Source organism: Ahaetulla prasina, chromosome 7, assembly GCF_028640845.1.
Source record: "Ahaetulla prasina isolate Xishuangbanna chromosome 7, ASM2864084v1, whole genome shotgun sequence".
NCBI classification, from domain to species: Eukaryota; Metazoa; Chordata; class Lepidosauria; order Squamata; family Colubridae; genus Ahaetulla; species Ahaetulla prasina.
Genome location: NC_080545.1, coordinates 11,473,308 through 11,487,796, shown reverse-complemented (window position 1 = coordinate 11,487,796; position 14,489 = coordinate 11,473,308). Strand labels below are relative to the sequence as shown.

Here is a 14,489-nt window from a genome sequence, read left to right as displayed (position 1 = left end):
ACCAGGTCTTTAACCATTTGCAGAAGGACAAGCAGAAGGAAGTTATTAATAAAGGAGAATATTTGTAGCTCAGGGTTGAAATGAGAGGCCCTTGGTGCTCTCTGAGCTTGGTGGTTTTCTTGCAGATCTTTCATGACCCAAACTAGGTAACATCATCTAGTTTACCGTGATGGCAAACCTATGACACGCGTGCCACAGGTGGCGCGTGGAGCCATATCGGTGGGCACGTGAGCTCAGCTCTGGCACGCATGCATGCACCGGCCAGCTGAATTTCGGGCCTTCTGGGCCCACCAGAAGCAGGGAAACAGGCTGTTTCCAGCCTCCGGAGGGCCTAAGGTAGTGGGGAAGGCCCATTTTTCGCCCTCCCCAGGCTCCTAGAAAGGCTCTGGAACCTGGGGAGGGTGAAAAATTGGGCCTTTTGTGCCATCACATGCCAAAAGTGGGGGTCGCAGGGGGGTTTGCATGTACATGCAGGGGGGTGCATAGAATTATGGATGTGGGCACATGCGCGCACGATTCACCATAGTCACTTCACTTTTGGCATGCGATTGTTGTGTCTTGTCCGATCTCACCACAGCCGGGGCCTTCTTATCTGCTTCCGAACACGGAGGAACGTCCTAGTATGCCTCCCGGCCCCAGCCCTGGCTCCATGCCCAGGCAAACGGAGCAACTAGACCCCTCCCCCTCCTCCACAGCATGTGAGCCTGAGGGAGGTCAATTGCCAACAGCTGCAGACTGGAGTGACCCTCGCGTCAGAAGACTTGATAGACAGAGGCAACAGAAGGAAGGGAGGGGCAGGCCTGGATAAGTGCTGAGCCATGGAGCCACACCTCATGGCCTATATAAAGGATCTGCTTTCTGGCATTCTGAGTCAGGCAAAGTCTATCTTATCTTGCTGAAGTCACTTTCTGGTCTCCTGCCTGCCCTGAGGACTTTGCTAGGACTTTGGCAGAGCTGCAGAGGCACACCTGATTCGGATTTCCCTGACCCGGCCGTCAGTGGAGGAGTGGGACACGACAGTGATGGCAAAAAGGTTAGCCATCACTGACCTAGGATAATGCAGAGATGTAGTGGCACTAATGAGCTGATGCCACAGTCTCATCTTGACTCGATTGGGCAATAACAGTGACAGAGTTGGAAGGGATCTTGGAGGTCATCTAGAGCAACTCCCTGCTCTCGCAGGACACCTATACTATTGTAGACAAATGGTTGTCCAATCTCTTCTTGGATTGTGTTGGAGCATCCCCAATTTCTGCAGGCAAGTTGTTCCACTGATTAATTGTTCTAACAGTCAGGAAATTTCTCCTTCGTTCTAGGTTGCTTCTCTCCTTGGTTAGTTTCCATCCATTGCTTCTTGTCTGCCTGTAAAGGCCCTTTGTTGCCAGCAGGGAATACTAGATCGGACGCTAAAACTCTCTTTAAAATACTCCTGAAATTTCATGGAAAATAAAAAAAGTCGTGAAAAATCGGAGGGAGACGGGCAGTTTCAAAATATAAATAAATAAAACACAGGTAGTCCTTGACTTACAGCAGTTCATTTAGTGACCGTGTGAAGTTACAATGGAGCTGGGGGGGGAAATGGACTTGTGACCATTTTTCGCACTTACGACCGTTGCAGCATGATTTACATTCAGATGCTTGACAACGGACTCACATTCATGACGGTTGCAGTGTGTCCCGGAGTCACGTGATCCCCTTTTGTGACCTTCTGACAAGCAAAGGCAAGGCCGAAACCAGGTTCGCTTAAAAACCGTGGGGCTAATTTAAGAACTGCAGCAATTCGCTTAACAAATGTAAAATTCACTTAACAAATTTCTCACTTAGCAGCATCAATGTTGGGCTCAATTTTGGTCATACATTGAGGCCTACCTGTAAACCTCTTGTACCCAAACAGCACACAATTGTGACGATCTGCCATTCTTCCTCTGTTGCTCCTGCATGTCTTGCAGCCAGGTATGCCGAGAGTTCCTGCTCGGTTTTGCTGTCACCCCTGTTCGAGCCTTGCCACCATGAAGTCAGCCCTTCTCCCTACCTCAAGAACTGTCGCTATGACGTCTGCTCCTGTTCGGATGGGAAGGACTGCTTGTGCACGGCCGTCTCAGCCTACGCCATGGCTTGCGCCCGCAAAGGAGTGCTCGTCGACTGGAGGAAGCCAGAATTTTGCGGTAGGTGGCTCTTCCCCGAACTTGCACTTGATAAAAGTCAGGCCTGGGTCTGTGTTACTAATGTATGGTGAAGTTGTATGAATGTGTACCACTGAAATGTTTCTCATAGATTTTCACGGGTATATGTATGCAGGTTTTGGTATGTTCGGGTCTTTTCCCGTGTAAGGTTGAAAGTATTTAGGCAACGTTTCGACGAGGTCTCACTCGTCATCTTCAGGCTGGAGTTTTTGGCTTTGTTCTTATGTGAGCAAAGAACTCACATAAGAACATATGTTAGTATGACTCACAGTTAGTTGAAAAGATGCCTGCGCACAGGCTTTTCAGCAATAAATCACTTTTACTGGACCTTCACATGTGGACCTAGTCTTTCCTGCTGGACAATTTGATCACACCCTCAGCTGTCTCCACATAGGCCAATGAGCCCACCAGCATGAGAGCAACAATAACTTATTTTGTGGAGCAGGCAGGGCCAAAAAGGGTGAAAATCTGAATAGAGTAGAGTAGAGTAGAGTAGAGTAGAGTAGAACAGAACAGAACAGAACAGAACAGAACAGAACAGAACAGAGCAGAACAGAACTTTTATTGGCCAAGTGTGACACACAGAGAATTTATCTCTGGTGCATAGGCTCGCAGTGTACATACAAGCAACAAGTGATAAATCATGATCATAGTCATCATAAAAATACATTTATCATCGTGGGTGTAGAACCCCAGGTCTATGCCATCCTATTTAGGCACGTTTTTGAGACTGGGTGCATGTGAGGAAGGCGCGTGCGCCAGCAAAGCACATATGCAGAAGGCCGGGCGCATGCATGGATGGGGTGTGTGCACTCACATTTGCAACCGGTAGGAAAAGTAAGTGAATACCACCTCTGATTTTACCACTATTTACTAGCCGCAAAGCATGACATGTTGAACATCACTGCTCCCTGGCTTAACTTTGAGGAAGGGGCTCTGTGGAACCTCTGAGAGTGACATTTGGGGTGCCAATGGTCCCCTCCTGATGTCATATAGCCTGGATTCGTTAGGCCAGCGGTTCTCAACCTGTAGGTCGTGACCCCGTTGGGGGTCGAATGACGATTTGCCAGGGGTCATCTAAGACCATCGGAAATATGGGAAGTATACTTGCGAGTCGAAGAATCGTGCTCCAATGATTGACTCCACAAGCCAGCTGCAGGCTCTTCAAATCGCTAGTCGAATTCGGCTTCAGGCGCGATGAATTAAAAAAGAGAGAAATCTTTGCTCTGATGTCTCCCTCTCAAGCCAGCTGCAATCACTCCCAATCGCTAGCCTAATCTGGCTTCAGGCGCGATAAATTCAAAACGAAAATAATTTTACGGTTGGGGTCACCACATTGTGGGGAATTGTATTAAAGGGGTCGCCACATCGTGGGGAATTGTATTAAAGGGGTCGCAGAACTATGAAGGTTGAGAACCACTGAGTTAGGCCGAATGCTTCAAAGCTCCTGGCAGAATAGTCTGAGAGGATCACATTTTACTGAGAGGTATTAAAGCACAATAAAGCTTTCTCATTTTATACTGAGGTTTAGAGGGTGGGGTTTTTTTGTTTTTTTTTAATGGACTCCTTTCAAAATCTATAAGCCTGGAAGCAGAGTGTGATGTACTACCAGTAATGAGCTCTCTGTTCTCGTCTATTATTTATGCTTTTATTGAATTTTTTTTTTTAAAAAAATATTATTATTCTGAACTTCATAACACTACCCGACGTTCAGTGGTAGGAGAAGGGAAGAAAAACACGGAGGGGAATCAAAGGTACTTGGACGGCAATTGCTGTAATTCAACTCAGGCTCCTTCATAATTAATCTTCTGGCGATGCCTCTTCTCTCCATGGGTGAAGCTCATCAGATCTCCCTCAAGTGAAGATGCTCTTTCCTCCAATCACATCCATCAAAACTTCACGGCACAGTTTTGAGACTGCGAGTCTCTCCAACCAGAGTAGGGAGAATGTTGCCCTCTCCAATGAATGAGTAGATGGAGATTTGAACTAGTGTGTGTATGTGTGTGTGTGTGTGGGTGGGTGGGAGGGTGGTGGGATTAAAATAATTTAATAACCGGTTCTCTTGCCCTAATGATTGGCTGGGTTATTTATTTATTTATTTATTTATTTATTTCGATTTTTATACCGCCCTTCTCCCGAAGGACTCAGGGCGGTGTACAGCCAAGTAAAAATACACTGTATACAAATTAAAAATTTTTTTTAAAGGAACATATTATAATGTGGCCGAAAAATTTAAAACAATTTAAAAACTAAAAATATAAATAACCCCAATAAAATTTTAATCCAGTCCCGCTTGAATGAATAGGTACGTTTTCAGCTCATGGCGAAAAGTCCGAATTTCAGGCACTTGACGTAAACCAGGGGGAAGTTCATTCCAAAGCGTAGGAGCTCCCACAGAGAAGGCCCTTCCCCTGGGGGCCGCCAACCGACATTGCTTGGCGGACGGCACCCTGAGAAGGCCCTCTCTGTGTGAGCGTACGGGTCGGTGGGAGGCAAAAGGTAACAGCAGGCGGTCCTGTAAGTACCCGGGTCCTAAGCCATGGAGCGCTTTAAAGGTGGTAACCAAAATCTTGAAGCGCACCCGGAAGACCACAGGGAGCCAGTGCAAACTGCGCAGGAGTGGTGTTACATGGGAGCAACGAGTGGCTCCCGTTACTACCCATGCAGCTGCATTCTGGACTAGCTGCAGCCTCTGGGTGCACTTCAAGGGCAGCCCCATGTAGAGAGCATTGCAATAATCCAAACGGGAAGTGACAAGAGCATGAGTGACCGTGCATAAGGCATCCCGGTCAAGGAAGGGGCCATGGTGGGGGAGCATGGCCAGGGGGTGTGACAGATAGCATTCGGCTTCCTGCATCCCCTGGGAGCAAAAATGGCCCCCGGGGGTGGGGAGTGTGCACTCCCCCCACACCCTGTTTTGGGCCTACTAGGCCCAAAGCATCTTTGGAGCAAAAAAAGGCCACCGGGGGGGCCACGCCATACCGCCCCCTGTGCCCTGTTTTGGGCCTAGTAGACCTTCCTGAACTTACCTGGGAGCCAAAACGAGGTTCATGGGGACTCCTGGAAGGGGCGGGGCTAGCCAACAATTTAACAACCGGTTTTTCCGAACCGGGCCGAACCGGCTGAATCCCACCCCTGGCCCTGTCTAAGCGGCAGTCAGGATAATCCCCTGTGTGTCTGTGTGTGTTTTGCAAAATTTGGGCTGATGGACCAATTCATCAAACATTGGCAACTTCTGCGAAGAGAGTGAGATTTTCTTCCTGTAGCCAATGGAATAAAAACCAGAAGGTTGGCCTTTCGTGGTTATTTACTTATTTATTTAAGAGAATTTATATGGCTACCCACTCACTCTCAGTGACCAGATCTGGGTGGCTTACCATTCACCTCTCTAAGGTTTTCTTACAGGCTTGATTGTTGGAATCAACTAATGTGGGATTGAGTTCTCCATCTGGTCTCCTTCCTCTGTGTGTTCCGTATGTTCCCCGCCCCCATCTGAATGCTAACATTTAAACCAATTATTTTAATTATTCAAGAAAAGTGGGGTGCTGGCATTCGGAAAGCCGTCCTCTCTCATTTCAGGAATGCCTCTGGCTCCAGGACAGGCATTCTCAAATGATGAAGTGGGTTGCTGCTTTGTTTAGCAGATGCCCAACTCCCAGAAACAGAGTTGGAAGGGACCTTGGAAGTCTTCTAGTCCAAACCTCTGCTTAAGCAGGAGGCCCTTTACCCGTGAGGGTGAACCTATGGCGCGTGTGCCAGAGGTGGCACGCAGAGCCCGATTTGCTGGCACGCAAGCCGTCGCCCCAGGTCAGATCTCCGTGGCATTTCTTTCATCAGTTTCTGTTTCCCTGCAAACCACGAAACTGTCGTGTCCCACTCCCCCTCCAACGACCGGGTCAAGGAAGTCCATATCAAATGTGGCAACGAAGCCTCTGCAGCTTGCCAAATTCCTTCGAGGTTTATCAGGGCAGGCAGGAGTCCAAGTTGTGACTTCAGCGACAGAGTCTGATATCAGCAAACTAGAGGAGACTTTCCTTGACTCAAGGTTGGAATGCCAAAAGCAGGTCCTTTATATAGGCTGTGGGGTGTGGCTCCACGACTCAGCATTTATCCAGGCCTGCCCCTCCCTTCCTTCTGCTGGCGTTGCCTCTCAGATCTCCGGAAGTGAGGATCCTTCCACTTTGAATTGTCTTCTGCTGTTTGGGAAAGGGAGGGGTCAGAAGGAGTAGACCCAAGCAATTCCAATCCCTGGCTGGCTTCCTCTGACGGCTGAGCCAAAGGAACACACGCAGTATGAGTGAGGTTTCTCGGGCTTATTTGTTTACTCCTGGAATCCTCTCAAGGCATGGGGGCTGGAGGCATGATAGGCTGTTCATCTTCATTATCAGACCCGGAGTCTGATAACAGGCCCGGTTGGAGATGGGAGGGGCCCGGCTGAGGAGAGGAGGGAGGACGAGTCACAACAGAAACGGAAGCTCATGAAAGAAAAAGATCTTACCTCTTGCCGCGCTGGCGGTATTGGTATGCCCCCACCTCCCACCGGCCAGCTGGTCTTCGAGTCTCTGCTGCGCATATGCGCATGTCTGCACATGTGCATGTTCATGCATGCACACGCATGTGCACATTTGCATGCGCACACACCTTTCGGTTTGGGCATGCGCACATGTGCAGTTTGGGCACTCGGTGTCTAAAAGTTTTGCCATCACTGGCAAACTTTACTTTAAACAAGTAAACAGAGTTAGTAAGTTTGTTGTAACTTTCTTGCTTGCATCCTTATGATTTATATTGATGCTGATTGTTTCCTGATTGCTGATTTGTACCCTATGACCAGTGGTGGGATTCAAGTAATTTAACAACCGGTTCTCTGCCCTAATGATTTCTTCCAACAACCAGTTTGACAAACTGGTCAGAAAGTTAACAACCGGTTTTCCTGAAGTGGTGCGAACTGGCTGAATCCCACCGCTGCCTATGACTATCATTAAGTGTTGTATCTTATGATTCTTGATGAACGTATCTTTTCTCTACACTGAGAGCATATGCACCAAAGACAAATTCCTTGTGTGTCCAATCACACTTGGCCAATAAAGAATTCCATTCTATTCTAAAATATTCAGTTTTGTTTTGCAATTCAATTTTATCTCCCTGTACATGCTAGGAAGTATATTTTTAAAGCTGGTAAATATGAATATGAAATCTCCATGAATGTAAACTGCCTTTTCATCAAAACTTCTTTATCTCGACACAGTTGAGTTTTCGGGCAGCTGTTTTTTGAAAAGAGCATAAAGTTGAAAAGAGCATAAAGCTGGAATTGCTGCCATCTAGAGTTAAGGCGACGCAGTGGCTCAGTTGGCTAAGACGCTGATGCATAATCGAAAGGTCGGCACTTCAGCGGTTCAAATCCCTAGTGCCGTGTAACAGGGTGAGCTCCCATTACTTGTCCCAGCTTCTGCCAACCTAGCAGTTCGAAAGCATGTAAAAAGCGCAAGTAGAAAAATAGTAGGGGTTGGGTAATTTAACAACCGGCTCGGCTGAACTGGCTGAATCCCATCACTGGTTCCTCCTATATATTCTCGGAAGTCCAGTATCAACTCCGCTTGGATAGGTTCAAGCAATTCTGAAGCCCAGAAAAAAAAGAGAAAATAGGTGATGAATAAATACAGGTAGTCCTCAACTTACAACTATTCGTTTAGTGACCGTTTGAAGTTACGACGGCACTGAAAAAAGTGACTTATGACCATTTTTCACACTTATGACCTTCACAGCACCCCTGTGGTCACATGATCAAAATTCAAATCATGGCTCATTTTTATTTCATTTTATTTTATTTTGCTGGAGAACCTTGTTGGATTTATTTCTTTGGCTCAAATTTAGGACGGTTGCAATATCCCAGGGTGACCCCATGTTGCAAACTTCTAACAAGCGAAGTCAATGGGGAAGCTGGATTCATTTAACAACCAGGTTACTTCAGGTGATTCACTTAGCAACTGTGGCAAGAAAGGTCGTGAAAGGGAGCAAATCCCGCTTAACAACCGCGTCACTTAGCAATGGGAATTTCTGGCCGCAATTGTGGTCATAAGTCGATGACTACCCCTATCATGTGAATCCAGCAATGCCTCGAGATACTTCATTCTTCCCAGCATTTCGAAATTAATAATTCATCTTTTCAAAAAGGTATTCATACGTTCCGGGAATGACAGAATAGATTCTACAGAGGAGTCCTAAAGATGCTTTTTCAACAGGCAACTGGACTCTTGGAAAAAAAAAATAATAATAACTCTAGAAAGTCCAGCTGCCTCTTGAAAAAATTACTTTTGGGACAACCATGACCTGGATGACTGAGAATCTCCATAGACATTCTCCAGAGGAGGTTTAGATGTGGATTGATTGAGTAGTAACTCCAAACCTTTATTTTTTTATTATTTATTTTGTCAAGCACGTATTAGGTAATATATATAAATATAAACATGATTTAAATACATAAAATGAATACAAATATAGGAAACATTAGAACAGGGACGGGAGGCACGCTGGTGCTCTTATGCATGCCCCATACAGACCTCTTAGGAATGGGGTGAGGTCAACAGTAGATAGTCTTAGATTAACATTTTGGGGGTTTCGGGAAGAAACCACAGAGTCAGGTAGTGCATTCCAGACGTTGACCACTCTGTTGCTGAAGTCGTATTTTCTGCAACTGAGTTTGGAGCAGTTTACCTTGAGTTTGTATCTATTATTTGCTTGTGTATTGTTGTGGTTGAAGCCGAAGTAGTCATTGATGGGTAGGACATTGTAGCAGACAATTTTATGAGCTATAGGTCATACCGAAGGCGGCGTAGTTCTAAATTTTCTAAATTTCAAGTCTGGTAGCATAAGGTGTTTTGTTGTGACTCTTCTCATTTTTGTTGGACTCTTCTCATGAAATATCTCTGGACACGTTCAATTGTATTAATGTCCGATATGCAGTGCCGGTTCCAGATAGATGAGCTGTATTCGAGAATTGGTCTAGCAAATGTTTTGTATGCTCTGGTTAGTAGTGTAATATTACCGGAGAAGAAACTATGCAAGATTAGGTTTACAACCCTTAATGCCTTTTTGGCGATGTTGTTATAGTGGGCTTTGGCAGTTAGATCATTAGATATGAGTACTCCAAGGTCATCTACAAGGTTGTATCCACTCAGCTTGTCTTTTGTGGTTCTGATTCTTTTTGCCAATGTGTAAGACCGAGCATTTTCTGACCCATTTTTTAAAAATTGTTTTACAGCCATGAGTTGTCCGGAAGGCCAACTTTACCAACAGTGTGGAAGCCCCTGCAATCAGACCTGCCGGTCTCTCGCCCATCCAGACACCGATTGCCATGAATTCTGTACTGAGGGTTGTTTTTGCCCCTTTGGGATGTACCTCGATCAGCAGGGTGATTGCGTGCCCAGATCCCAGTGCTCTTGCTACTACGATGGTGAGATCTTCCAGCCGGATGATGTCTTCTCTGATCACCACACCATGTGGTAAGTGTTGGAACCTGGGTTTCATCTGACATGAATTCACATGGAGAAGTATCGAATCTTAATCCCCTTTCATTCAATTTTGTTTATACACTGTTCAAGGTTTATGATGAATGGTTGCAGGAACTGGGTATGTCTAGTCTAGCAAAGAGAAGGACTAGGAGTGACATGATAGCAGTCTTCCAATATTTCAGGAGCTGTCGCAGAGAAGAGGGGGTCTACCTATTGTCTGAAGTGGTGTAGGGATTCCTGCCTATGCAGAGGGTTGGACTAGAAGACCTCCAAGGTCCCTTCCAACTCCGTTATTCTATTCTATTCTATTCTATTCTATTCTATTCTATTCTATTCTATTCTATTCTATTCTATTCTCTACTCTACTCTACTCTACTCTACTCTACTCTATTCTACTCTTTTCTATTTTCTATTATTTTCTATTATTTTCTGTTCTGTTCTGTTCTGTTCTGTTCTGTTCTGTTCTGTTCTGTTCTATTCTATTCTATTCTATTCTATTCTATTCTATTCTACTCTACTCTACTCTACTCTATTCTACTCTACTCTCTACTCTCTACACTCTACTCTGCTCTGCTCTACTCTACTCTACTCTACTCTACTCTACTCTACTCTACTCTACCCTACCCTACCCTACCCTACCCTACCCTACCCTACCCTACCCTACCCTACTCTACTCTATTCTATTCTATTCTATTCTATTCTATTCTATTCTATTCTATTCTATTCTATTCTATTCTATTCCTTAAAGCACCTTAGGGCAAGACAAGAAGTAACAAATGGAAATTAATCAAGGAGAGAACCATCCTAGAACTAAAAAGAAATTTCCTGACAGAACAATTAATCAGTGGAATGGCTTGCCTTCAGAAGTTGTAGATGCTCCGTCACTGGAGGTCTATGGAGATTCTCAGCCATGATTGTCCCAAAGATGCCCCACGCTCATTTGCACTATTCAAGCGACCCTGAGGGCACAGATAAATCTCCAAGTGGCCTCAAGAATTCTCAGAGTGCTAATGACCAGATGCCTGGAAGAAGGATAAATCTTTCCATTCTCCACCATTCAGTCAGAACTGAATTGAAGAAGGATGAGAAGCGAAACATCTTCAAGGAAAAACAAAGTCCAGTTTCTTTTTTGAAAAAGCTCCATTGCTGGAGGTTTTTAAGAAGAAATCAGACAGCCATTTGTCCAGAATAGTATAGGGTCTCCTCAGGGGTGGGTTCTACTTACCTTCACTAGCGGTTCACATCGTGCCCAAATCACTTTTGATGACGTTTGGGTCAGTGGGCGGAGCCTCCCACCGGTTTTACTACCGGTTCTATAGAACCAGTCCGATCCGGGGGCAACCCACCACTGGGTCTCCTGCTTGAACGGTGGATTGGAATTAGAAGACCTCCAAGGTCCCTTCCAAGCCAAGAGCTTGGAACCCGAGAGCTATACTTTCACTCACCTCTATTGAACAAATCTGTAGGGTCTCCCCTTAAATGATTACTTCTTCTACAAGTGAAATATTTTTTTCAAAGCCCTGCACAGCCGTCAAATATACAGTACAGGCAGAGGTGGAATTCAGCTGGTTCAGACCGGTTCGGGAAAACCGGTAGCTCCAACGATCAGCTGGCCCTGCCCTATCCTGTCCTTTATTTCCTGCTTTCTAGCTGATCTCAATCATGAGGCACAGCTGATTTTCTTCCCTCGCTGTTCTGCTTACTGTTGCTGACTTGGAAGATAAGCAGCTGAGCTTCTAAATGCTCCATTTTCAGTGCTGCGCGCAAGCGCTTTAGGCACATGTGCACGCAAAGCACGCACTCACCGAACCGGTTGTTAAACCGGCAGCATCCCACCACTGAGTATAGGCCTTGATATTTTCCCTTAGTAGATTTAGGAAATGGAAGCTTGATGGACGAACAGACCATCTCCAGAATATCCCAAGGCTAGGGAATATTGGCATAATATAAGAAAATGGTTGAAAGAAATAACTGAACAAAAAAAATCAAATTGAAGCCGGGATTATTTCTTTTGGGCATTTTAGATTGGAAAATGGGTAAAAAAATTCAATACTTATCGTTACACATCAGTGGAGAAATCCAAATTTTTCTACTACAGGTTCTGTGGGCGTGGCTAGATAGGCGTGGTGCGGCTTTTTGGGCGTGGCTTGGTGGCCATGGCAGGAGAAGGATAGTGCAAAATCCCCATTCCCTCCCCACTCCAGGGAAAGGATATTGCAAAATCTCTATTCCTATCCTAGTCTGGGGCTAGCCAGAGGTGTTATTTGCTGGTTCTCCGAACCGCTCAAAATTGCCACCAAAGTCTATGTCTGTCTTGTTGGGTTGCAGAACCAAACCAAATATGGAACATCCAACATGCTCATCTTTGCAGTTTTCATAGCAGCCCTTCCTTCTTGCTGCATGGATTCATACCGTTGGATGAGAACCAGATGAATCCAAAAATGTCAAACCGAGAAGAATTCAGGGTTTCGTCATCCTCACATTAATTAACTGCAATTGCTTTACATCACTTCCCAGTGGAGTGCAGGCCATTCCCTCCAGCAATTCATTAAGACGCCTGTGTCCCAAGCAAGTTTCCTAGACCTGATTTTGACATGCACCTAAGGGAAAATTGATATAAAAGCCTGACTCAAAACTTACACTTAACAAACGTGCCAGATCTGATTATGTAACCACCGCTAATGAATGAATGTCTTAATGAAAAAAAGGACTAGGGGTGACATATAGCACTGTTTCAATATTTGAGGGGTTCCTACAAGGATGAATAGGGATGCGGTGGCTCGGTGGCTAAGACACTGAACTTGTGGATTGAAAGGTCGGCAGTTCAGCGGTTAAAATCCCTAATGCCGCGTAACGGGATGAGCTCCCGTTACTTGTCCCAGCTTCTGCCAACCTAGCAGTTCGAAAGCATGTAAAAAAATGCAAGTTGAAAAATAGGGACCACCTTTGGTAGGAAAGTAACAGCGTTCCGTGTGCCTCTGGCATTTAATCATGCCGGCCACATGACCATGGAGACGTCTTTGGACAGCGCTGGCTCTTCGGGTTTGAAACGGAGATGAGCACCACCCCCTAGAGTCAGGAACGACTAGCACATATGTGCGAGGGGAACCTTTACCTTTACAAGGATGAGCTACGGTGGTGCAGTGGTTAGAGTGCAGTACTGCAGGCTACTTCTGCTGACTGCCGGCTTCCTGCAATTTGGCAGTTTGAATCTCACCAGGCTCAAGGTTGACTCAGCCTTCCATCCTCCCGAGGTGGATTAAATGAGGACCCAGATTGTTGGGGGCAAGAGGCTGGCTCTGTAAAATCGTTTAGAGAGGGCTGTAAAGCACTGTTAAGCGGTATACAAGTCTAAGTGCTATTGCTATTGCTATGAAGGGGTCAAACTATTTTCCAAAAGGCAGGACAAGAAACAATGGATGGAAACTAATCAAGGAGAGAAGCAACTTAGAACTAAGGAGAAACTTCCTAACAGTGAGAACAAGGGAGAGGGCTTCCCTTCAGAAGTTGTGGGTGCTCCATCCCTTAAGAAGAGACCAGACAATCATTTGTCTGAAATGGTATAGGATGTTCTGCTCTAGCAGGAGGTTGGACTAGAAGACCTCTGAGGTCCTTTCCAACTCTGTTATTCTATGTTCTGTGCTCACTGGAAGAGAACATTTGTAGCTCAGGCTTGCTGTTCTCTGGGCGTGGTTGTTTTCTTGCAGACGTTTCATTACCGAACTATGTAACATCATCAGTTCTAGAAGGGAGTAGGGTTTGCTCTCTCCTTATACGCTAGTGGCTTAGTGGGGAGTATTCTTGGTGATTCCTCCATTAGACTGTTGTCTTACTACTCACAACATGTCCTGTTGTCCAATGCCGGCATTTTCCCAGCATTTCTGCAAAATAAGTTTTGGCCTCTAGAACCGACAGCTTACATGCTTTTGAAGGCTGAAGGTTGCTGACCCCAGAGGTCTCACTGGGAAAGTCCATTGGTGGTTAAGGAAGACATGGCCATTAGTTTCAAAGCCTTCTGCTGCTTTCTCTTTCCAGCTATTGTGAAAATGGCATCATGCACTGCAGCTCGCAGAGACTTCCAGGAAGTTTCCTTCCAGATGTTCTCTTCCAAACTCATCGTTCTGCCAGAGGTAAGCCTGCTTTTTGACACGTGCATCTCGTTTTGTTTTTCTCTCTGCCTTTCTGTTATTGGCGTCTTCTTTTGCATGGAGGGGGAGGGCCGTGGCTTTTGGAGAAGCTTCGCTGGGAATTAATTTTCATTCCAAAAACTGGATCCAGGACTTTCAGTAAAATCAAACTTCGGTCTGTATGAACATTTAAATTGAAGGAGTTAGGGTTTTTTTTTTTAAAAAAAAATAATAATTCCTGTCTATTACCACTAATTATTGAATTTTTATTTTAAAAAAACACTACTATTTGTCTGCTTTTTGAAATGTTTTTAATTGGTTTGAATGTTTGCTATGGCTTCTTTTTAGCCTTTTCTCTACTTTAAATTTTCTCTTGTTAATTTTTTTCTCTTCTTCTTCTTCTTCTTCTTCTTCTTCTTCTTCTTCTTCTTCTTCTTCTTCTTCTTCTTCTTCTTCTTCTTCTTCTTCTTCTTCTTCTTCTTCTTCTTCTTCTTCTTCTTCTTCTTCTTCTTCTTCTTCTCCTGCTGCTTCTTCTTTTTCTTCATCTTCTTCTTCTTCTTCCTCCTCCTCCTCCTCTTCCTCCTCCTTCTTGTTCTTCCTCCTACTCCTCCCCTTCCCTTCTCCTTCTCCTTCTCCTTCTCTACTCCTTCCTCTTCCTCTTCCTCTTCCTC

General features: G+C 45.3%; 1 protein-coding gene across 4 annotated transcripts in view; it reads left to right on the top strand.

Annotated features, from left to right (window-relative positions):
- VWF (von Willebrand factor) overlaps window positions 1–14,489 on the top strand; it is a 227,162-nt gene that overhangs the window by 86,054 nt on the left and 126,619 nt on the right. For all 4 annotated transcript variants that reach the window (XR_009155943.1, XR_009155942.1, XM_058189660.1 and 1 more), the window contains exons 15-17: window positions 1,950–2,165; window positions 9,442–9,682; window positions 13,727–13,821. Coding sequence is in view for 2 of the 4 variants with exons in the window: in XM_058189660.1 (XP_058045643.1) it covers window positions 1,950–2,165; window positions 9,442–9,682; window positions 13,727–13,821 (552 nt within the window). In the remaining 2 variants the exon portion in view is untranslated. The remainder of the gene's footprint in view (window positions 1–1,949; window positions 2,166–9,441; window positions 9,683–13,726; window positions 13,822–14,489) is intronic.